Source organism: Dysidea avara, chromosome 1 (assembly GCF_963678975.1).
Source record: "Dysidea avara chromosome 1, odDysAvar1.4, whole genome shotgun sequence".
Classification (NCBI taxonomy): domain Eukaryota; kingdom Metazoa; phylum Porifera; class Demospongiae; order Dictyoceratida; family Dysideidae; genus Dysidea; species Dysidea avara.
In genome coordinates, this window is record NC_089272.1 from 55,729,141 (window position 1) to 55,754,517 (window position 25,377).

The following is a 25,377-nucleotide window of genomic DNA, read 5'->3' on the forward strand; positions in this document are numbered from 1 at the left end:
CAGCCAAAACATTGCACTAAAACCAGCTTCATTTTTCCATTCATGACAGCTTGGCAACATTGGTTAGGCACAGCCAAGCCCAAAAATGTCTCAGACCAACCCTAAACCCTTCCAAAAAGTTTTATGGAATTTTAAAACAAAGCACAATTTTATGCTGCCTGCAAGACTGACTGACTAAGCAGACTAACTAACTGATACCTCCAGTCCAGCATAACTTGACAATGGATAAGGCTACAGACTTGATCACTTCACTGTTCAACATCACTTTCTTGCAAAATCTCAGAGCCTTTTCACCAACCGCAATACATACATACAATACACACATCATGGACTCCTTTGCATTCAAGATTTTTTACTGACAACAGAATTGTCAATTCGCAATAGCGTGATGTGGCTTCCTGTGGCTTTGTTGCTATTGTACTCATTCCTCACTACTCATTGCCGAATGGATACCCTTCAAAAAGAGAGTTAATGGCCACCTCTGTTTATGTTATGGTGTGTGTATTGATGCAGAAATACTTTTATGGCATTCCTGGTGACAGCTATTCTTTTAATGCAGTTCATTTGTCATAATTATGTTATTTAAAAAGAAAACCAAAAAGTAGAGAAAAGGTTAGGAATTTCAAGTTGAATTAGGAATCCAAGAAAAGAGTGAAATAAAAACAAGGGACTAGCTAAAAAGTCATGAAACAAGGAAGGTTGCCTATGTTGCTTCACTACTTTTCTTTGCCTAATCCAACTTAAAATTCCTAATTAAATTTTTTGCTTCTGCTAGTTATTATCAGTCTCTTTGTGTTTATTTGTATACCAACAATAGAAGAGTTTTGTGTGCTCATGTCATTTTATGTTTGACCTCAGCAACACCTTGTTGTTCTTACATTATCCATTATTTCACATGTCTCATATAAATACACTGGCGAAGCATGTCTGCAGTTTCCAACACTTTCAGATGAGTCACCAAACTGGAATATACTACAAGGTGATTTGTCTGAAAATATGCAAATTGTGCACTCGGTCCTGAAGTCCTTTGTGCTTTCAGGTGAATCACCCACAACCATGTTAAAAATCATTAAACTCAAATCCAACGTTCACTGTATCGTGAGCACAGGATGTTGTACACTACAAATTTGTCCACTATACAAGTTTCCCTGATAATTGTTAACATGTAGTATGGAATGATAATAATTATAATAATAATGTACAACATGACAGTGTTCATTTAACCTTACTATTTGTGTGTGTAAAGGAACTGGCCAAGTTTGGAGGATCATTTTCTTTGAACTCCAGTAAATGTAAAGTATCATTTCCAGCAGTGGTGATCATTAACAAAGAAAACTCACTAGTACTAACACTTAAAGATATCAATGATGATAATGCTGTTGGGAGGGCTGGTACCATACAAGTGTTAGTGATGAACAAAAACTTTGAGTCAGTAGCAGTTAAACCTGTCATGGACATTGGTGGTGGAAACTACACAGTATCCTTCACTCCCACAACACTTGTACATCATGTGATATCAGTTGTAGTTGATGGACAACACATCCCAGGCAGCCCTTACAAGTAAGGAATAGTGTGTGTTCTATTAGAGTGTTTTGTGAGAGAGATGATTATAATACAGTAAAAACTTTGAAAGTACTTGTACTTTTATTAATGTACTGGTCATTGAGCCTGTGTATGTTTAAATGTTTGTCTGTCTGTCTGTCTGTCTGTCTACATAATAGGAATGTGTGTGCATGTGCTACTTACACTATTTCCAATGCAAAGCATTAACTATTTGTGACTGTCTTAGCAAACTTGTGTTAACTAGATAGGTTTTTGTAGAGACAGTCACATTTAGAGACTAACATTGGACTTACAGAAAATGCTATCCAGTATACAATACTTTAATAAAGTTATCAGACCACAGGTATATTTCTTTGACAACAGCTGATAGCTATTATGTGAGGAGTAGCCTGAAAGAATACCATAAACTCTGGTTATTAGGGGCATATGGTTATTAAGTACATATTGCTTGTTAAGCGCATATGGAATACTTGCTTACTGTTAAGCACATACAGTTGAAATCACTCCTGCAAGCAGTACTATGTAGAATGGTAGTAAAATACCAATAGAACAAACCAGAAGCGTCACAGTACACTCGATACTTCGTCAGGCACGTGTCTAGCAGATAACACCGACTGTATTAATGATAACTGTACCTGACTTTTCAGGACTGTTGTTTCCTCAACTGAAGTAAGCTATTTGACTGAATACTGGTAACTAAATCGCTAGAAAAACGTGGTGGGAATGAGTAATACTCTCCTAGCACAAACTAGTTACAATCACTTATTAAACGCATGCGCTTAACAAGCGTAGTGTATTTCTCAAATAATTCCTCTGAAAATTATAAGTGCATACGCTTAATAACCGGAGTCTATGGTAGTAGATAAGGTCAGTATGATAACTGTTAGTGGTATTGTGATTGTTCTATTAGAGCATTTTGATCTTTTGTAGTACTGAATAACAGTAGGTACAAAAACTATTTTCCCAGTCCATTGTACTTGTATAGCCTTAAAGCCGCACACAATTATTAATAAGCGTGCACTGAAAACACATAGGTGACTGGGCCTGCGAAAACAGGGCATGTGGGCACAAACTACACCGCGTAACTCTACAGATCATATCTCAGTGCTGAAACAGAATATTTGGATTTTGTTACTTGCATCATAAAGCCAATTAAATTCTTATTAAATGCTCAAAATTGCATTGCCATAGCATAATGTTACAAAAAGTTATGAGTGATGAAAGTTTTGAAAAAGTAGGCAAAAATCATGTGCCCACATGCCCTATTTTCGCAGGCTCGGTCATTAGGCCGATATTTCAGCAGTAATGCATGTCTGTGAACAAAGTGCTGTAACTTCCATACAGTGAGTGCTAAGGCTATGCAATTTGTACCATTCTATCTGTGATGTAATAAGGAATAAAGCAGTACCTAGGGTTTTACCCTTTGGCAAAAACACAGGCCAAAACTTTTAATGAATACAAGCGCTCACAAAATACAAAAAAATAGCTTATTACATGCTTTCAGAAAACTGTAGGGATGAGCCTACAGTAGAACCTTGATTTTCCAAACCCCATTGTGTCTCAGGCAATGGTAAAAGTGTTAAGATACTTGAAGCCCATACATTTATATACAGAGCTCAGTTGAAACACTCTAATAGAACATACAATTGTACTCAAAATACTCTAATAGAACAGTCATTTCCTATTTTGGATAACAAGGGTACAGATAAACAAGAGTTTACTGTATTTTCCACCTATTTTTCTTCACAGCAATTCTTGCCTATTTTGCTCTCAAAACTTCTGACCATTAATACAATTAATTGCAATATCTCAAGCTTACAAGCATGTGTGACTGCTCTATTAGAGTATATTGATCTCTAGTAACCATTCCAGTGTTCATACATACCGTATAGCGGGAAATTTTCGAAAGGTTAAATTTTCGAAAAAGAGTGCTTGATTGGAAATTCGAAAAAATATTTTCGAAACAATGCCTCTTTACCGCGCCGCACAGTAGATAATTAATTCACAGAGGAAACTAACAGTGCATGGTTGCGTTCATCACATACATAGCTGCTTTGATTGTTCAGTATAGCTAGATAAACGCCCAATCTAGCTTTGATAGAATCTCGTCTAGCTACCCTAGAATCTTCCGTAATTTATAGGTTGAACCATGTTGCTTGGCGGACTTCGCCTCAGAGGCTTGCGGATCGAGCCATAGCTAAGTACATGGCGTTTTTCAGCCCATATAGATGTTTGCTGATAATTATAGTCTTTCCTAGTAATTTCTGGTCTCTCGAGCTTTTATAGGCTTCAAAACTCGTAGTGTCATTCGTGCTCACTCATATGCACGCGCATGCATGGTATTTAGCTATAGCTATATGGCTAGCTAGTTGTTTGTGCCCCAGTGCCTAGCTATAGACTAATACATTAGGCCTATAGCTAACTGATATTAGTAGAAACTATAGATACATGCGTGCACTCGCAAAAATCATTCATATATATACCTAACCATACTTTCTTTGATTGTCATTTCAAAGCCGGGATGGATGTACTATTTTTGAAAACACATTGTTATTTTCGAATTTTTCGAATATTTAACCTTTCGAAAATTTCCCGCTATACGGTATGTTGTCCTAATACTCTGCATGACTGTTCTATTAGAGTATCTTGATCTTTTCATACAAAATATACCAAGTTGCCATTTCTTGGTACTCATTTTTCTAGCATTTTGCTCTTTGACTTTTTAGCTATGTATTTTCCAATAATTTTGCCAGCAAAATCATCACATCCCTATTTAGCTTCAAAGTATTAATCCTTAAAGCCGCATAGGCCAATATATCAGCTGTTTTCAAAGCAATGTAAACACATTAATACAAGTAGCATATGTGTATAGAATGGCTTCTAAATAACCAGCTTGTCAACTTGATATTAACGGAAACCCTTATATCAATGGTAAGGTTTATTCAATGGGTTACTTAGACAAGTATAACTTATTATGATGCCATGAAGAATGACGACTTTATTTCCTGTTGCTTCACACGCATCACATCAATAGCCACCTATAAAAATGTTTAACTCACATGAGCTGTATATGGTATGATTTGTCATTGAATGGAGAATCCAATGGTCAACTCCATAAGACAGAGTACTGTGAAGAAGTTATCAACTGTTTTCTACCACTTTACACTGCAAATAAAATGAAACCACAAGGCTATATTGCCCTGACTGCAGGGCAATAATTATCATGATATCACTTTGTGGTTAGCATGATATGGCCCTGACCACAACTGCCTTTGATGCTGAGGCAGTTATAAAAGCATTAGTTCCCTTTGATTCTTTATATTGAGCTACTTAAAATTTTGCATTGTGGGTTTGAGTTTTGCATGTTGCTTTAGTTAGGCTAAGCATTGTCTTGAAGGAAAAATAATTGAACGACTCAGTATTGCATAGTTCAGTTACTAAGCATCACAAAATTAATAATCATTTTCACAATGTGAGGATCATTTTTTACAAAGCACATTTCAACCATATGACAAGATGACTCACACATCTTCAACCTATACTCCTAAGTACTTATTTTTAGAGATGTACCAATAATTGGATCGGTAATTGGATCAGTTGCTGATATGGCAATTTCTACCATATCGGCACAAACAATCTGAAAACCGATATCGCTGCCAATAATTTTGCATGGCAAATATGAGTACCATTATTTGCAGCAATGGAAAGTATTCTTGCTCAACAAATAGAAAGCCTCTCTACACTGTTCCATTATAGAAATAAGTTACAAGAAGCCATATGACTGCACATGTATAAGTACTGCTATTTGTGCTATAATATTCTTACCGGCCCAGATCTGGTAGCTGTTACACTTTAACAATAAAGAACTACACCACAGGAAAGCTAAACTGATAATCTGTGTATAGTAGCCATCTTGATAACTAATCAAAACATGGAGTAACCGGACAAGGAGCATGTATTAAAATATTTGTGGTGCCTAATTGTCTGGGTTGTGTAATAGAAGTCACACCAACCAAAGGTTACCAGGTATAGTAGTGTCTTATAGTTACATCACTTCTGTTTTCTCTAAATATCATTAGAATATGCATCATATAGTAGCTATACACTTGTAGTTCTATTTTACACTATTCAGATTATATATACAATAATTGAATTGGTATAATCAGTATCGGCTCTTTTAGTTACAGATTAATCGGATATCGGTACAACTGAAAAATCCTTATCGGTACATTTCTACTTATTTTAACACCTTAGAGTACTTTGGACATGTACAAAGTGGTTATTTGGTTAGAAATGGTATCACTACAACCAGCAAAACCCAAAATCATTTTTTGCTGCACACAAGTTAAACCCACAATTGATGTTTACAAACCTCTGTATAAAAGTAATGTGGTGAATCTTCCTTCATGTATTAGGTGAGCATACCTGAGTGGTATATACTACCATGGCCACTTGGCATCTACCTGATATATATGTCCTTGACCTGCTTGGGTATATATATCAGGCAAATCCCTCATGGCCATGGTATAACTATCAAATACAAAATATTTGTAGTTTTGCAAACAATCACAAAATGTATTATTACACTACGTGGAAGTCAAGGATAAAAGTTTTGCTGTTAACCACAAAAACCTTGACTCCAGCCAAAATTTTAATTTCATTCAGTTTTACCAGGTTGGTGGGCGTATACAGAAGGAAAACCTATAACACATGTCGAGATTTTTTCCACAAACCAGCCAATAAAGAAGTATCCCAATAATATTGATAATGACAACTGTATGGAAACTTTAACAATTTCAAGTAGTAACCATGGTGATGTATAACTGCTTCCAATAGTTTGGTGAATGATGTACAATATACCATATACCAGGAAATTTTTTTAGGTACATAAGTTTTTTTCAGTTAGTAAAGCTACCGTGAAATTTTATAACATGAAAATCTATATGTTTCGACACATCCACCTATCAACTCACCTTATTGATACATTACTGTGTGTGATATGTACTGTTTGTAGGCATACGTGTACTCCATGTACGCTTACAAACAGTATCACATATTCCCAATATTAAAGTGGATGTGGCTCATAACAAAGATGGCCTACTACAAGACTACACTATGCTTCTCACAGGGATTGTTACTATTGTGCTACTTGGTGTAGACATGTTTTAACAATCGGTATGACGCTTGTAGTAAAAATCAATCCACATAATTTGCTAGCTATGTGGTCAAGAATGAAAAATTTCGAATTGAGGAACAGTGATCCGTGATTTTAAATTTAAATCCAAAAATCCTGACAAAGTACACAACCATACATACTATGAAAAATCCTGATACATGGTAAATATGTAGGTATTAATATTTTTAGTGAAATTCTTCATCACACCAGTACTCTCCCATTATACAGTATGTTACACCTCTTGTGTTTATATGAGGTGATCCATCATACAGGAAGTGATGTCATAACAATTCCTGTGCATACAGGAAGTGACATTACTAGTACTTTTAGTATAGTGTACAGTAGATCACATGACCCTGTCATGTTACTGTAGGATATCAGTTGCACTGAGAGACTACAGCAAGATGAGACAACAAGATTGTAGTGTGGTGACTGATTATGGAGGGAACAAGTTTGGTAGTCTATGTGATGTTGCTATAGGAGTACATGGTGAAGTAGTTGTTGTTGATGAGACTAACAAGTGTGTGATAGTGTTTGACTGTAACATGGCATTGTTATCAGTGATTGGACAAGGAAGTGATGACAACAGATTGAACTATCCTAATAGTGTAGCAGTCAGTAAGGATGGCATCATAGCTGTTAGTGACTGGGGTAGTAGTGATCAAGTGAAGAAGTATTCCCTACAAGGAAAACTCTTGTCAGTATTTGGTAACAATAGAGGGAACAACAATGGCCAGTTTTATCATCCTAGAGGACTAGTCTTCAGTAGTAATAAAATGTTGTATGTTGTAGATACTGGTAATACAAGAGTCCAGGTATTCCAACAAGATGATAAATTTGCATTTACATTTGGCAGTTATGGGTCCAACCCTGGACAATTTCAGTTTCCTCTTAGAATAGCAATTGATACTGACAATAAAGTGTTAGTTAGTGACTTTGATGGTAATCATATTAGTCTCTTCAGTCATACTGGCAGTTTTATTAGTAGGATAAGATGTAACAGACCATGGGCTATTACTGTTAGCCCTGATGGTCACATCATAACAGATTGTGATGATAAGATCACCATATTGTGCCCCACCCATCAGTTGATCAATGAGTTTGGAAAGAGAGGATCTCAACAAGGAGAATTTTATGATATTCGTGGTATATCCATCAGTTCTACTGGAACTATTTATGTTGTGGAGGAAAACAACCAGAGACTACAAATTATCAGTAATAGTTAAATTGTTTTATTATGTGTTTATATGATGTAATCTATTATTACCATGGTTACTACTTGTTTACATGATATGATAATATTCTAACTAGAGAGGTTGATTGGTACATATTAGTGTGTGAGGGGAGATGATATGGTATGAACTAACCACCTCAGACCAACTGGGAAGTTTATTATGTGACCTACAAATACAGCCACGTCTACATAGAGCAGTAAAAAAGTGGGTTGATAATGTTTTAGTCAAATAGGAGTTACAGAAAGAAAGAACAGTAAAAATATGGATTATATAATCAACATGTACAACACTTATACTGAGAAAACTACAAACAAAAGCTACCGTGAAGTATACACCAACTAGTCACAAAGTAGCTACTTCTTTACCAAAAGAAGTTCAACAATATTATTATAGAGACCGATGGGACTCCAATGAATTATACACATATACTAGTACCTATTACACAGCTGTTACAGGTTTTTGCAATTGAATTTGTCACCTTTGCATTTGAATTCATCTTGTTTACAATTGAATTCATCAGCTTTGAAATTGATTTAGTACTTTTGCAATAGAATTTGTCATGTTTACACAAGAATTTGTCATAACTATATTGACTGCAAGAAACCAGCTGCTCATCACAAGGTGAATCTTTTTCACCATGGAGAATGTCACTTGAGACACTAGAGCTGGTTATACACAAAGTCATTAGCTGTCTGTCAAGTTAATTAGCTTGTTTGCGAGTGACCACACCCATCACCAATTGCGAAGCACAGTTGCAAATGTTGCTGAAGAAGCCATAGCAGAAGAATTATTATCACCTTATAAAGAGTTGTTTACAACAGTTGTACTTCAACAAGATCATGGAGCAGCTGCTACATCTTGTTTTCGTGTTTACTGCAGCTGCCAATCTTGTTATGGAGGAATTCTACTGTAAAGGCAACAAAATCAATTGCACAACCAGCAAATTCAATTGCGAACGGGACAAATTCTACTGCAAAGGTGACAAAGTCTATTGCAAATGGGACGAAATCAATAGCATAAACCTGTTATGCACATACACACTTTACATGTAGCATATTTAATTTACACAATCACAGAACACAGCTAATGGAGTGGCTAGTACAATCACCTGTATTCAACACAGATCACCTTCAACATTCCCCAACACATGTACACACAACACTCAACTTTCTTCACCTTTCATCTTCAGTGTTCTCCATCAGAGTCAATGGTGATTATAGGGTAGAGTAACTCCCTTCATCATCCCTCCATTAATGATCAACATGTCACCTCACTGTAACACAAACCAAGCACGTAGGATACAGAAGTAAAAACGTTTTTTTACAATTATTACGCATGCACTACAGTTATGAATCATCACTGTCAGTGTCAGCATTGTAAGTGGGTCAGTACTGTTGACCAGTTTGACCCACTGACCCAAATAGTTACCCGGATGGGACCCAGATCTGACCTGCATGTGATCCGGTTTAATTAAAATAGAGGCGTGCCTCAAGAGCTATATTAAAATCCACAAGTTCCATTAGTTAGCCCTGTATTGTTTACACTATAGAAAGGATTGTCTGCAAGAAGTGAGTACCTACGTATTATCAAGTGGGTGTGGCTCCACGTAAGTCTAAATGCAGCTACAGCAATTAAGAATTTCCAGAAGTTAGTAACCTACATTTCAAGTAGCAACATGGATCTGGACATTCTGGTGATGCCATGCATGTTCACAGAGAACAGCTGATACAATTCCAATAAGTGGGTGTGGCTTTACACGGTGGGTGTGGCTCCATGTAAATTTCTTGAGTGTTTACAACTGCATTTCCACCAATACAATCGAGCTTGTTAACTTATAGACACACATGATCTCATCCGTGTCAGACCCAGATATTCAATGAAGTGGATAAGACCCACTTGACCCGGACAAAATGTGACCCAAATGACCCGGATAATCCGGATGACCCGGCCCACTTACAACACTGATCACTGTCTTATAGGAGTAGTTACATGTAAATATCTACCTCCATGGTGTAACAATACTGCATGTTAAGGATTGTGATTCTTTAACCTTAGAGTTCAATCATTTGTATAGTATTACTTCATCAAAAATAACCCTCAAAAACCAACATAGATCATTTTATATACTTGTAGTATGTCAGTATGTGTTGTATACATTCACCTTGTTGTTAGCTCACTGGCTAGGTGCTTCTATATTTCTTCAGCAGAATCATCACCCACTGGTAGCTTTGATATGGAAGCTTTTCTTTCTGGCAATCATCCTCAAGTGTGTCATCCCTTATGGTAAGAGGGTAAGTCTTCTTTATCAGAACTACATCATTTCTATCTAGCTGATAGCTTGTGTACCCAGTCAGGTTTGTAGTGTGTTCCCAGTTCAGTAGCCTTGTCCCTCAGTTCACTCCTATATGGGTCCTTGAAGCCACTGAGAGTAAATGTCACTCCAGACAGTATTGTACTGATATCATCATCTTTAGGAGATGACTCTGGAAGTGAAATGAGAGGAAATAATATCAACATTCACAATTGAAATGACCTAACAGTCAAATGACTTCAACACTAAATAACTAAACTTTTGTCAGTTATACCAAATGCTGTATCTTAAACAAATGGTCATAATCTTCGTATACTTTAATCATACAGTATGGTAGTACTGTATAGTAGGGATCATGGTGTACAGGCTTGGTTATGTGTAATCAATACTGCCAAACTATTTTGAAGGATGATTTTGAAGAACAAGAAAATCAGAATGACCTGACAAGTTTCTGTGGAATTTAAAAAAATCCTATTTATATGTAAGTGAATTTTCTAATAACTGACTAACTAACTGAGTCTTTCAGATGTATAACTCAACAATACATATGACTACAGGCTTTATTTTTTCACTGTTAAATGTTGCTTTGTCCTGGGAACGGCAGTACATATAATATAAATATTACACACTTCCTTTTGTCTCCCAGTTCTTTTCACTGACCACACAAAATGTCAATTTGTGGTAGCATGGTATGGCTTCCTGGTTATGTAATGGTAGGAACATAGTTGAAGATAAAACCATAATGGTCACTGCCAGTAGATTCACTACACTCTACAGTAGTTAATTATTGGGGCACACATTCAGAATATTATGGGATGTCTGATACCATTCTTTCTGTTGATGTGGTATGTGTGGGTTCATTAGACATTACAATGTTATTGGATAAGTAAACAAACAAGTAGAAGGAAAAACTAGAATTTTTAAAAAATTTGGATTAGGGATCAAAGAATAAAAACAGGAGCATATATAGGATTCTCCAAAGTGGTTTCCAAATTTGGTAGCGAGTGAAAAATTATTCTTTTTATAATAGTCAATTTTGGCAGTCAACATAATTAATTTAGTTGCCATTACTGATAAAAGTAGGTCAACCAAAATGGCCACATAACAAAGTTGCCATTATTGCCATGAAGTACGCAGGCATGCCAAACTCGATGACATAAAACAAAAAACATCTCATTTTATTGCCAAAAATGGAAATTCAAACCCACAATCAATGGTTACACACTGCTATATAAGTAAAACCAGACACCTTCCAACTTTGGAATAACTAAGATGCTTGAAGCACTTCCTGGGTTCCATGACAAAGCTGTGTACTCTCCTTAGCTTGCCAAGGCAAATACACTGCTCTAATTTATAAAAAAATCACATCCCACATAATGCCCAAGTTGGCAATACAAGGAATCCAAATTATTGCCAAATTTGGCAAAAAAAGATTTACTGCCAAATTTGGGTCTAGAACAGCCATTGTTTGCTAGTTTTGGAGCTTGGTTACTTATTACAAAAAATTAAAGATGTCACATCGGTACAATATCAGTAGATCAGTACATTTCCTAGATTGTAACAGTATCGGTAAAGCACAGAAAAGTTAAATTAGTACATCTCTACAAGGAAACCAATTTTATGTACATGTACAGTACATCTCCATCATTGTAAAATTTACAAGTACAGTGTATGCCTGACCATGTGTGTGTGACAGTACAATAACAATCAACAAAACATTGTAGAAAACAAACCTCATCAAAGTTGTCATCCCATTTTGACTCAGTTACAATGTGAGTCACTCCATCACTCATGTAGTCCACTACGTCACTAACAAACAACATCACTAGTAAATGTGGTCATTGTTTGTATACATGTTACACATATCATTTGCATATGTAGCTACACATCAGGTCACCATACAGTACACATATCCTGTAAAGTTGATGCAGGTCACCACATGTACAATTGTATATGATTATGATGTAAAGTAAATGAAATTAGAATACAAACATAATTTTTAAGGGACTAAAGCAAGTGGTACATCCTGTATTTAGACAACAAGTTTGATACTGAAATTTGATTGGCAAAAACGTGGCCTCTAAATCCTGTAGTGCCAACCAATAGAGACCATGCTCTGAGGTGATAAGAAATATGATAATTATGTGCCTGTAATATTGGCAATGCACAGTCATTTAAATGGCTAGAAACAACCATACTTAATTAGAAGGAGAAATGGGCTTGTTTGGACTAATCAACACTACATTTCTTGCTTGCAAGCAGCTACCAAGGTACAACAACAGAAAAATGAGTTGTAGTCCAGTACTTTGAAACACATAGCCTGTAACATTGGCGACACATGGGAATTTAAATGGGTAGCAACAGCCATGCCAAGGTCCCGCCAAATAGGGGGAGGTATAGAGAGCTTGTTTCTAGTATTTAATGATATGTTTCTCATTTACAAGCAGCAAGGTACAATAATAAGTTGTACTACAGTACTCACATGAGATGTGTACATGATGGTCCCCAGTAAGGTTTGTAGTGTGCTCCCAGTTCAGTAGCCTTGTCCCTCACTTCACTCCTGTATGGGTTCTTGAAGCCATGTCGCTCCAGACAGTATTGTACTGATATCATCATCTTTAGGAGATGACTCTGGAAGTGAAAGAAATAGTGATAGTCTAAACCTGACCCTTGCCCAACTACACACTAGGGCCGAAACAAATACTAATACTAGGTGAGTACCTGTTAAGGATTGTGGTACTCGGATAGTACAATTCATACTTGAGTATTCATAAAGATCACATGACCCAGCTCACATGATGTATTTGGCATCGGGGTGACACAATGAAGGCTGTAGAATTTGATTGGTATAATTCTTTTTGTCAGGGACACTAACATCAGTACTTTAAATTAGAGCTGACCGATAGTAGAAAATCACTATCACGATAGATATTGAAGTATTATTCACGGTACGATAATATCACGATAATTACACTATGAATGATCTTCAGTCAAGTTCCAAGTATTCAATGCATGTTAAGCATAATTAACACCACCATAGATTGGTTTTCTTGTAAGTACATCAATTAGGTAATTAATTGCGTGGGCGGCCGATATTTCTACAATTTTTGTTACAGCCTTGCAGCCAAACTTTTCCATGATAAAGCAAGCCAAGTAGTTATAAAACAGCTAAGCCAGCTTCTCAAGTAGCATTTTAAGTGGAATTCTAGACCCTTTGCGAAGCGATCGACTAATTGCGTGGGCGACCGATAAATATACACAGCTTGTTACAGCCTTACAACTAAATATTTCGCGAATAAACAAGCCTGAAGAGTTACAAAACAGTTAAATAAACTTGGTAGCAATCTTACTAGTAATCTTACAATATCGCGATAGTAAGCAGTGGCGGATTTAGGGGGGTTTCAAGGTTTCCACGGAATGCGCTTCGATCGAAATACTCTAATAGAGCAGTCACAGTAGCTATTAAAGTAGTGTAGCAAGTTATTTATGTACTATCAATAGGCTGTAATCATTTGTTAAACCAGGCGCACGCCCACAGCCGGCCGAAGGCCGGCTGTGGGCGTGCGCCTGGTTTACTGAAATTGTTTTCGTAAAAGTGTGTGTGTGCATAGATATTATAATAACACCTGGATTGGAAACGGTTTTCGCGGACCCAATATACTCTGTAGTTATGACGTAGACACTCTTGAAACAATCCCTGTTATCCGCGCTAGGGAAAAATAATTACCTTTGGACGCTGAAAAGTCACTCGAGAATCTGAAAACTGATGAGTTATCGACGTGGTTAGTCATATTATAATATGTTGTACACGCTAGTCCAGTTTTTGTACGAAATGATACTATATTATACTGATGATACTATACTGTGATAACTGTTAAAATCACTCTGAAATTCAATCTCAGAGGGTTTAATTTTCAAAATTTTCCTGTGGGGGTATGCCCCCAGACCCCCCCCCCCCCCCCCCTAGGTTTGCATGCTTCACATGCTAGTGTACTTTGCTCACTAAGTAAGACGTACCTCTATGGCTTCCCAGCCATGCAGCCCCCTGAAATAAAGTCCCCTCCTCCGCCACTGTCACTCAACCCTACTTTAAATACAGTGTGTATATCGTTGTTACCTAAGAAGCTGTTAACTGTTTAAGGTTGGTACAAAACATGTCAAATGGGCATGACTACAAGTAGCAAGTATTCGTGAGTACTCGATTGTTAACTCTAGAGAGTACTTGAATACTAAAAATCCATCATTTCAGCCCCTACTACGTACTTTGTCTTACGTCAAATATGTTTGCTCTTTTGCTGACACACACGCACAAACATTCATATACTACACACACACCCACATTTTAGCTTTTTCTTAGGAAATTCAGAGTCCTCACTTCTCTTAGCAGTATTTTCTTCCTTAGAAGATGAGACACTACTACCTGTGTTGTGCCTTTTTCAATCCTTTGATGAGGAATGTAACACTGGTGCAGTAATTTGAGCTTTTTCTGCTTCTCGAGATGCCATGCATGCTTGATGATGCACTGCTGGACTCAGCTTTATCCCTCATTGAAACAGACTTTCTGGAGTAAGTGTCTTGGATTCTTCTCTCAGTGAAAACCCTTTAAAATGATAATGTATCAGCCTGAATGTGTGAGACAAGGCAAAGTAAACACATAAATAATTGCACACTACACTTGACATACTGTAAGTACAGTAGCAACATATACATGAGGTGTTCTCAACCCATTTACAGCCAACTTTACAGTAGCATGTGTGCTTTTGACAACTGTTGCATGTAGCTTACATTATGTATACATATTATAAACATAACACAAATGGAACATCCCAAGTCATGTATAGTACATGGAACATCAGTATCTGAACCACCTGGTGGCCATCTAGTATTCAGATATGTAATTGTAAGAGTTCATAATTCTGAAGTTGTGCATGCAAAATCGTCATAAAATGATTTATATTTATAATGAAAATTTTGAAGCTGTCTGGGCACATGAGACTATAACCAGAGCTATTAGTCACACACAAGTAGTTTCTTGTGATGATGTTCTTGTGTCCACACAGATTATGTAAGCAATGACAAACTAACCATTAATTGGGTGGGAACACTAGCTAACTACAAGTCCAACTATTAAACTACTACAAGCCATACAATAACATCATAGGCTGGAGGCACAAGGCTAACTGTATCAACATCTGTTAATTACAGTGTACATGGAAGCCTCTAAGATGGACACCACTGGGGAATTTATTTGTCCTTTATAAAGAAGTGTCCTTAGTTGAGGGGTGTACAAACTACTGATACTGTTAATTTGGAAACTGGAAAACATAATGTTTTCCCCAATTTAGGGGTGTCTGGGGCTCCACTACATATGAGGTGTACCACTGAAAGGTCACTGGTACACATGTACAATTATTCACTGTACATATAATTATAGTCACCTTCATGTCTTTGAGCTTAATGATGTCTTTTTTGCCGCTCTCCCTCTCATACATTGTTCAACTATCCCTCTAGGGATCTGTAGGGAGGCAACAAATTAGCCTGTGACACAGAGAGTCAGAAACATGAACCTGAAACTATGCCAAATGCAGAAAAAAAATCCCAGACCAGGTGGAGACTAGATCCAGACAGCTTGCAGTCTAGGCAAGTATACCATTACCTCCTCCTCTACTCGGGCTCTTCCCACAGCTTCCCATATTGACAAGATATTGGAGAACATTAACAAGAAATGTGAATTACCAAGGGATTCGTACAATTGATTCTTACCGAGCGTTCTTTTCCACTCTAACGTTTAAAAAAGTCCGAGGTACGAAAAAGTCGAGGAAAAAGTATCAAGAAAGCTTCGACCAATCAAAATAGTCGAAGTAATTTCAAAAACTTCGAAATGATTCTGTTCTCCTTCCTCCGTTGCCTCGTCTCAATTTCAAATGTTGGTAGAATCCTGGCATGATCATGCAGCAGGCTGCAGCTGCGCTGTCTTAATAATTTAAGCGCACCTCATATAAGTTAGCGCCTCTACTTTTTTAAAAGTTGTAGACGAAATGCGACACTGTGCGTGAATAAATCCTCGACCATGTATGGTGCAGAAATCCTGGTGCGTCTCTTACTGAAGTCTTAGCGGTGATGGAACGCAGACCATGTTTAGCCTCACTTCGTTGAGGTAAGTACACCAGCCATTCGTCACTTTGGTGTGTATAGTATCTATTCGTGAACGGTGATCGCAGGCAAGGGTAGAATGTGTTTATCTCCACGCACCAGCGTTGACCGGTGAGGAAACCTGGAGACGGTAATCGTATGGATCACGTGATGGGTAGAGGAGATATTAATGAAGACTGCCCCCTGGTGAAGGGGACAAGGCTGGAAATGAGGTTATTTGTCTAGTCAATGCAGTGCAATGGCTCAATGGATGAGAAGTATAATAAAGGTACAGTATATGGTACGTACAAACCTACACAATACACACTATCATGTGTTTAACTATCTGCTCTACTGTATACACAGGGTAGATCTAACAAACTCCTCAACAGGGTCCATTACCACTGATAATTATTTAAGAGTAGATGGGATCCTGTAGTGTTGAGTATATTATGTATACTAACACAACACTTAGTATTTGTGACCTGCTGAGTGAAAACTGGCATTTCACAAATTCTGTGTTGCCATAGAAATACACTGGGTATAAATACGTGTGCTACATGAAAAATTTATGCACGCTTTAACCGCATTCGTACACACTGAAATTAAGCTCAAATCAATAAAACTTTTATACCACTGGATTCGCCTGTTTATGGAGAGTAAGAAAATCTTTGTTTTGTGTTTGCAAAGAATACGTGAGTTATGGATGTTTATTTACAATGCAGTAAAAACAACGTTAATGGTTGTCATTTCTTAGTTGAAATGGCCTTCTTTGTCAGTACAGGGAGTACTATACCTTGATTGATTTGCCAGTTCATGGTGCACAGATTGAACCAAGTCCCATCTTCATAGCTTGTTTCAATCATGAGTTGTGATCGCTTATCTAAGCACCTGTAATTTATTTTCCATATTGTTGCTGTACTTATCACTGTTCCAACTGTCAAGCGCTATAACTCCAAGACCATTCATCATAAATGGCTGAAACTTTGGCTGTCCACTCTTTTGTTACTATAGATTACAGAGATGCGGAATTTGAGGAATGTACGAAAACAGTCGGTTTTTGCTCAGCAGGTCACATTAATGTACACACAACACATTACCTGTTTTCCCTGACCAAGTCACTGGTAATTACAAGTCACTGAAAATCTGAGCAGTTGAACGAGCGAAGTAGTATCACGAATGCTCACAAAGAGGTGGAGGGTGGTGGGGTGGGCAAGGGTTGGACCTCAAAATGCTGGCCAACATATCAGGCTGTCCACCAGTAAACTACTTATTCTTGCCAAGCCAGGTCCCTCACACGAGTAGTTTGAGTGGTACTGAGTTTCAACACTACTAGTATGTTAGTATATTTATCCACTGGAGGTGTTAGTTTGATTTTGCCTGATGTGTGATTTGGATTGGTTTTGTAGAATCTGGTCACAAATATTGGCGAAACAAATATTTTGCAATTTGCTATGATATTGCAGTCAACAAAAAATTAATTTTTGGTGAAATGCTGTCACTGAAAAATTGGTGGTACATCATTGCATGCGAGGTTGTATGTGGTGTAAGATGATAGAAGGGTGAAGCATGCATGTTGTACAATCCTTCTTGTGCTGAAATGTTATCTTATGGATTTGGTCACTGCATGTATCTTGTCAGGTCATCCCAGTCTGATCCACTTTATAGAAGAATATCTGGGTCTTGTTTAGTCTGTACCCCCTCCTTTATGTGTGAATGGGTGGGTGTTGTTAGACTAGGTCCTCACAGTCCAGTTTCCTTTGTGGGCCACTCCTACTTATCAGGATCATGTGTTTCTGTGTGTAGGTAATGTAGAGCCTCACCCACTTATCAATGGCTGTGTACAAATTCATGTCATTGTCTGCAAGCTTGCATGTAGCCACACCCACTAATTGAATATGAGTTCTAGTCTCACAGAGCCACACCCATTTGATCATGGAACCACATTAATTTACTAGTAAGATGTGTATCCATGAAGCCACACTTGATTTGTTGAAACTTACTTCAACAACTGCTATCAAAAGCTTGGACACAGGGTAATGAAAATAATATTAAATTTGGCAGTTTGGTGATTAATCGCCAGTTTGTCAAATTTAGTTTACCACCAAAATAATTGTGTTGTTATGTGATGAAGGAAAAGCAAGAGGCAGAGAACAGACACTCATTGGAACACCTAAAGACACATGTCACTAGTTAGTTTGTTATTGTGGTGGTCACTGGTCATACACTACACTGTTTAGCCTCTAGCTTTATAGTAAGGCAAGCAGACTAAAATTTCAGTAAGGATTATTTTGTAAATTCAGTATTTGCTCTTCTGTGAGGATTTATTGTTTCTAATGCTATAGTATACGTAACACAAAGACTCTTCCGTAAAGGTACATTTTTTGGGGCAAAAATCTGGGGAGGGGAAGGGTAAAAGTTTGGGGGGGGGGGGGGGGGGGGGGTGTCACCTGTGTAGGGGGATCCCTATTATATAGTATACAATACATACTGTACTGTATGATACAGTAATTATTGAGGGGTCCAAAACTGGAAAAAATTTTGTACAAGATTTCAAATCTTCAACTTTTTTCAAGATTTCAAAGATTTTTGAGCAAAATTTCAGATTTCACAGCAAAACAAAATCATAAAATCTGCATGTATTGATCACATGATCATTAGTATCCGGAGAAGTACGGAAATTTTTCACACGAACATTTTTATTTCTAGAAGCCATATAAAGCTGCTGATCCTTTATGGTGTAGTATATGGGGAATATACAGCGATTTTTCAAGATTTCAGATTTCAAAATGAGCTGAGATTTCAGATTTCAACAAGACTTCAAAGAGGCTGTACGAGATTTCAAGGGAGTTTCAGACCCCTCGGTAATTATGGTTGATTAGGTTTATCTTGAGACTTTAATTGTGTGTATGGTAACACAAAAATGATTCTCTGCCTCTTGATGCAATTTGAATATGAGTTATAGTGTCTGTGTGTATATAGAAAACAACAAAGGTTACACAACTACAGGGTATTGGGTTACTATATAGTGTATATTGAATTGTAAAGAAACAGTATTGTACACTGGAAATGTTTGCAGTATGTATGTATATTTCACGGTTATCACCTCAGTCAGGATTTTTGCATTTTAGGTCTCATTTCAACAGCTACGAATGGTCTGTACTGTTTTTTACTTCAAGATTGCTGAAGTGCTTCTAAACCATACATAATTATTTACGTATGACTGAACCAAGTAGCTGTAGCATGGTAGTGGCAATCTCTGTGTGAGGCATAGTCTAGTCTTGCAGTAGGCTAGCTTCGTTTGTGACCCACTCTCACTTTAATAATATATCAGGAATGTGTGATACTGTTTGTAGGCTTATGTGGAATCCACATATCCCTACAACACTATCACACACTAGGAGCCACACTTCAGTGGAGTGAGTAGGACACACAAATTATCACGTGATAAAATTTCACGGTACAGTGTAGCTTTACTAACCGTGAAAACCATGAAAATTACGTAGCGCGAAAATTTCCAGGTATAAGGTATATGCTTGTACTGTTGACGGTCCTCACTGAAACCAGAACAATTTTAACATGCCAATCACATAAATTGTTGAAAATAAATTAAGGGATATTATTCCTACTGTGTTGGAATATACACTCTATGGTAGAGTACTAAGTTTGTTCTTTCTTCAAAAGTACAATCAGTCCTGCTGTGTATACAGCTAAAATCAAGTACAGTAAGTTGGGAATATTTTGGGACAATTGCACTCTGACAATCTCCTTAAATTTCAGTTAGTCCTAAAGTGTCTGTTATGTAGATGTTTCAGTGTATAGAGTGTTTGTGTTAGTGTACATGATCATGAGTGTATACACTATTGGTGTGTGTTCATGTGTCTGCTCTTAAAGTGTTACTTGTGTAGATACGTACGTATACACTGTAGGGAGTAGTTTAAAATATTGTCCATCATGTGTATTATTTGTCCTGTGAATTTCTTTCCTGTAGTTACAAAACTCAGTCAGTCCAGATGTCACCAAGTCAGATTTGGTTGTAGTATTTGCTACACTTCTGAAGGACCCTGAGGCAAAAAGCAGCTTCTATTATGTTAGATCAGTTCTATGATTGTTTTGTGATAGTGAAGTTTAATTTTTCTATAATGCTGTATTGTGGGTAAGCAAAACAGCTGTGATTATTAAAGCACATGACTTTATGCTTTGATGTTTGTTCGTGATTCTTTGTTGTGAATAATAAAGGCCCATTTATTTTAGTGTGCACATGTTTAGACTCCTGAAATCCAAATACCTCACTAACAATAACACTATTCCCTCACTCTTGTATTATGTGGTAATACATTTGTATGTGTTATATTGCAGAGTTCTGGGAGAGGTGATTATCATACAGAGGCAATCTTGACCCACCTCATGCCACATGTATATGGTCTCTGATGTCAGCCAATATGTCAGTTAGCTGTCACCTTTGTGATTGTGGTATGATGGCCTTATTGTTGGGAAGAAAGGTTAGTTTTGAAAAAGTAGTGTTTCTCACATATTGTATTGTAGATTGTTTATGACCTCATATACTTGTTTACTTCCCCTCCAGCACAATTGAACACCTGCTGCCATTTTCCTTACTCAACTGAAGGATGAGGTGAGTATGATTATTATGTAAAACAGAGAAGGTTGGTTATGTGAGGGCCCTGGGGCACATTTAACATGGATACACAATCTGTCCTTTCAAATATTTGATATCACATTTCTTTGAGATCACAAGATGAATTATGACACTACAAACTTTCTCAGTACAACATGTTACGTACTTCTTAAACAAGCGTATACGGAAATTGGAAACAGTGGAAATGAAAATGCTAAATAGAAGTTGTCAAATCATTATGTAGAGATAAAGCCCTCACTTAGTGACAACCTGTTAAAAACATCTTTTAACAAGACCACCTCTGTACAAAGACCACAGCATAATTACAGTATAGGTTCTAAAGGTAGCTAAGGCATACCAGTATGTAGTGATCTAATTGATTAGACCACCTTTTATAGAGACGACTTTTTTGCAAAGACCACCTCTTTACATAGTAATATTTGATAAGCCCCAAATGTGTATTTCAAGGCTCATATAACCTGTTTACACTAGCCATCTAATTCAAACTATCTCGAGATTTCAATGTTAGTGTAAACGTGTACCATATCAATCCACTCTGGAATGGACCTGCTAGGGATGTAGGTCTAGTTTGATCTAGCTTGTTCTGCTTACCAGTATAAATAGTTGTGATCCTGCAGTTCAATTTGGCTTTAGTAAATGGAATAAAGATGTGGAGAACTACAACTTAAAATGGCGACTGTATTGTTGAAATGAAGCAACACCAAAGTGTTTAGGTGACAACAGAAGGGTGGCCTCAAAAACAATGTAAAGGCTCAAGAACAAATAGAGTAAATAGTCAGCCAACTCCACAGAATTGAGAGGTTGTCATCAACATTTAATACTTTATCATGTCTACTAACCTGACAATAATAGACAGCAGAAATCCTTTAACTCCATCAACAATCTCTACTTCGATGGCTACCCATAGCAGAAAGTGTCATACTAAGTGAAATGTAGTTACATGTAGTACATCTTTGAGATCTAACGGCCTTTGTGCAGTGGTGGCCTTTGTAAGAAGGTGGTCTATAAGAGGTGGCCACTATGCAAGTGTTTTACTCTAAAATATACGTATTTATATGATGGTTTGACCATTTCCTGTTTCCATTTCTACCAAGTTAAAATTTCTGTATAGCAGTTAGCAAAAATGCTTATAACCTGTTAGCCTGGTATACAGCATATCCAACAATGGATAGTAATTGTCTTACTGTTGTGTAATTGTTACATCATGTTGTGTTTACAATGTTGTTTGTAGGTGTGTGTACTGTTTGTTTTTGACCAGAATGTGATGGAGATGAGACACACCTGACTAAATGGAGACAAATTATGTGCGCATCAGTGATCAGTCAAGGTGTGTGTGTGTGTGTGTGTGTGTTTGTTGTGTGTATGTATATATGTGTGTTTGTACAGACTGTTGTCACTAACAATTTCTTTTGTTTGTGGCCATTGAGGTACATACCTTATAAATATTTGAAAAATGTCTTCATCTTTTGTTGGTTGAAAAGGGCTCCATTTCTTTGTATGGCTGCAACCAACATGAAGTTTGAGGATTAATACTGATACTCGGGTATTGTTGAATTTCCTTGAAACTTTATCCACGTTATATCCAATTGTTAAAATGGGAGCCTGGTGGTAACTGGGGGAGCACAGTCCACCTACTTAACTCATTTTAATGGTGACCTGCACATGTGGGACTGGAGAAGCAATGCCAATTGTCCATGTCTCACATAACAAGTGGGACTTCTGGTACAGCCAAATGGGTACTATAATCCTACCAGGATTTGCCCACACCCACTTATAGCACCTGAGTATTATGCAGATGGGCCCGTAAACTGGGTAGACATGTGTCAGCTCAATGTTTTGTGTCACTATGTGCACGTGTGTGTGGGGGTGGGGGGTGTTATCGGCAGGTATCTGCTGTTAACTTGCTAATTTAGTATGTGCTGTAACAGTAGTCTGTAGGGTCCAGGAGCTCACAAGGGGAGGAGCCCAAATAGGATAAGTGGTTCAGGAGTATAGATTTATTGTATTATATTTTTGGAACTGGGACACATCCTTCATCTGTGAAATATGGCAAGCCCCATGTGGGGTAATACTGGTCCTGCCTTTGCCTGCGCTGACCCATAGAGTAGTTTACAGGCATCACAGTGCTGGTTTACTCAGTAGGCGTGACCATGTACGTACTGTAGCTAGCATTGCAGCTGAAGGCTTTGCTTTGTGTGTGTGCGTGCGTGCGTGCGTGCGTGCGTGCGTGGGTGGGTGGGTGGGTGTGTGTGTGTTTGTTTGACATGTGCTATATGATTTTACTAATTGTACATACATGCTCTAATTAACTCCATCCACAGGTTCAGTTCTGCTGTGGCCTCAGACATCACAACCACATTATTAATTTTACTGATTCATTGTCTAAAAATCATTTGATGTTATATAATTTCAGTTTGTATATTTGTATAACTGTTTTGGTGTAATGTAAGTATACTAATAATATCAATATTTGAACAGGAGCGTATAAGTCTCGCGTGGCCAGACCGCTTTTTCTCAGCACGGCGCTTATCGATTAAAATTATAAGCGCCTTTTTTGAGCAGGCGCTTATAATTTTAATCGATAAGCGCCGTGCTGAGAAAAAGCGGTCTGGCCACGCGAGACTAGCGTATAAGTGCCTTCGATGCTTATACAGTCTATTTCAGGTTGGTTGTCCACGTAAGCCAAATGCAAAAATATCACGTGAATAGAAATAACCAATGAAATTTCACACAATAATCATATAAGCGTAGGCTTTTACCACAACAGGAAATCACGTTATAACAGTAAACATTTATTACGCATGCACATATATGTGGGTGTGACCAAGAAGTCTCGTGCCCAGGCCACGGCCCCCACATCTTGGATTCCTTCAAGTCTGAGAAGTCATTGTTACCAGGACTACGTGTCTACAAGCGCCACTTTCTGTTGATTGAAGTTGATAAAAGGTCTGTTATCGTTCATAATGTATAATTTCCGTGAGTGTATCTTGCTTGCGGCGTCTGATACCGGCACATGTGCGTACTTGTTTAATAGATTATTTTATGTGCTTGTATGTCCGTACATCCTGTACACTTACGTACGAGATATCGTTTTGTATACAACGGCTGTAATAAAATGGCGCCTGTTTGTAGTTGGGTGGGGCAACTGAACCTGCATGATTTCAAACAACGGAGTCTCAACTCATGATCAACTGGGGCAGTTGATTGATTGATTTACAAATTACCCTCTGACGATTGACAACTACCATTCCTCCTTGCCATAGCGGCATACAATGCACACATAGCTAAGGCCATGCAGACAAAGCGGGTTCCTTTTTTCTCATGATCCTCCTGCTTCTACCAAAACACTGCCGCCTGCAGATGATTTAACATTAAGCTTTCAAATCTGTCTCCGACGACCCAACTACTGAGTGAGCACAAGGTAATATTACATGCAATCACTCAACTGATTCTAAATACTACACAGCTATTATACCACACTCCTCCCATTGTCCTTCAGTCAACTTAAGGGGTAAACTATTAATTTATATATAATTACAACATGACTTGTATACTGTCAGTTAGTTCTGATTATCCAGTTACACACTGTCATGCCTTCACAGCAGCTACTTTTACGGGTTGAGCATATCCAACTTCTTCCTGAGACTTATTAGCCGGGGCAGTTTACACATCAGGGATCTTCTGTGGGTTTACTTTTGGATCAACTTCTAGTGTATAGAGACAGGAAATGGGACGTCTAAGGGTAGATTGTTTGCCATTCGTGACAATTATGAGTGTAGCACCTCGTATTTCTCCATCAGATCCTGTAATGACATCATTTACTCTACCAAATCTCCACAGAGTATGTGGCTGATTTTCTTCACGTATTTAATACCACTGGGAACACCACCAGTGTCTGCGTGAGTGTATCTCTCTCTGAGCTGGAGGAGGTACTCATTGTGCCACCTGCCCCAGAATTCTGTTAGAGCTTGTTTAAGATTACACACCCGTGTGCAAAGGTCTTGTTGATTGACTGTAAAGTCTGCATCACTATCACTGCCAACAGTTACTGAGCTATCAGGTAATCCCAAAGCACAGTGTCCAGTCAACAAGTGGAATGGTGTCATTGACTCTTCAAGATCCCTACTAAACAGGATAGGGGTCTTGAATTGATGATAGCCTCTACTTCTGTTAATATGGTTAAGAATTCATCATAAGTGAGTTAGGCTTTGTCAGTGGCTTTCTTGAGACGCCGTTTCATGGACTGCACCATTCTTTCAAAGAAGCCACCCCACCACAGTGTTTCTTCAGATTAAATATCCAT

The 25,377-nt window shown here is 37.7% G+C and overlaps 2 protein-coding genes and 2 long non-coding RNA genes across 7 annotated transcripts in view; 3 read left to right on the top strand and 1 right to left on the bottom strand.

Moving 5' to 3' along the window:
- The window catches only part of LOC136236479 (uncharacterized), a 53,446-nt gene extending 45,351 nt beyond the window's left edge, over positions 1-8,095 (top strand). The window contains exons 13-14 of the mRNA XM_066026637.1: positions 1,247-1,560; positions 7,113-8,095. Of these exons, the coding sequence (XP_065882709.1) occupies positions 1,247-1,560; positions 7,113-7,965 (1,167 nt within the window). The 3' untranslated portion in view covers positions 7,966-8,095. The remainder of the gene's footprint in view (positions 1-1,246; positions 1,561-7,112) is intronic.
- Positions 1,175-16,568, bottom strand: LOC136236589 (uncharacterized). 2 transcript variants are annotated; one of them, XR_010692185.1, is made up of 9 exons: positions 16,049-16,568; positions 15,853-15,970; positions 15,724-15,800; positions 14,625-14,908; positions 12,768-12,916; positions 12,019-12,094; positions 10,136-10,457; positions 9,151-9,247; positions 1,175-4,728 (listed from the first exon to the last, which is right to left on the bottom strand). It is a non-coding gene; the product is annotated as an uncharacterized lncRNA (long non-coding RNA). The 2 variants fall into 2 exon arrangements; XR_010692186.1 differs by lacking the exon at positions 15,853-15,970 and having other exon boundaries at positions 16,049-16,567.
- On the top strand, positions 16,276-23,543 carry LOC136236556 (uncharacterized). Of its 3 annotated transcripts, none has more exons than XR_010692176.1 (7): positions 16,276-16,442; positions 16,507-16,718; positions 20,409-20,507; positions 20,777-20,919; positions 21,003-21,050; positions 22,306-22,401; positions 23,396-23,543. It is a non-coding gene; the product is annotated as an uncharacterized lncRNA (long non-coding RNA). The 3 variants fall into 3 exon arrangements; XR_010692171.1 differs by having other exon boundaries at positions 16,507-16,706; positions 20,409-20,573; XR_010692169.1 differs by having other exon boundaries at positions 16,507-16,706.
- A 346-nt stretch (positions 23,544-23,889) lies between these two features.
- The window catches only part of LOC136236488 (uncharacterized), a 34,394-nt gene continuing 32,906 nt past the window's right edge, over positions 23,890-25,377 (top strand). The window contains exon 1 of the mRNA XM_066026647.1: positions 23,890-24,020. The gene's annotated coding sequence lies outside the window, so the exon portion shown is untranslated. The remainder of the gene's footprint in view (positions 24,021-25,377) is intronic.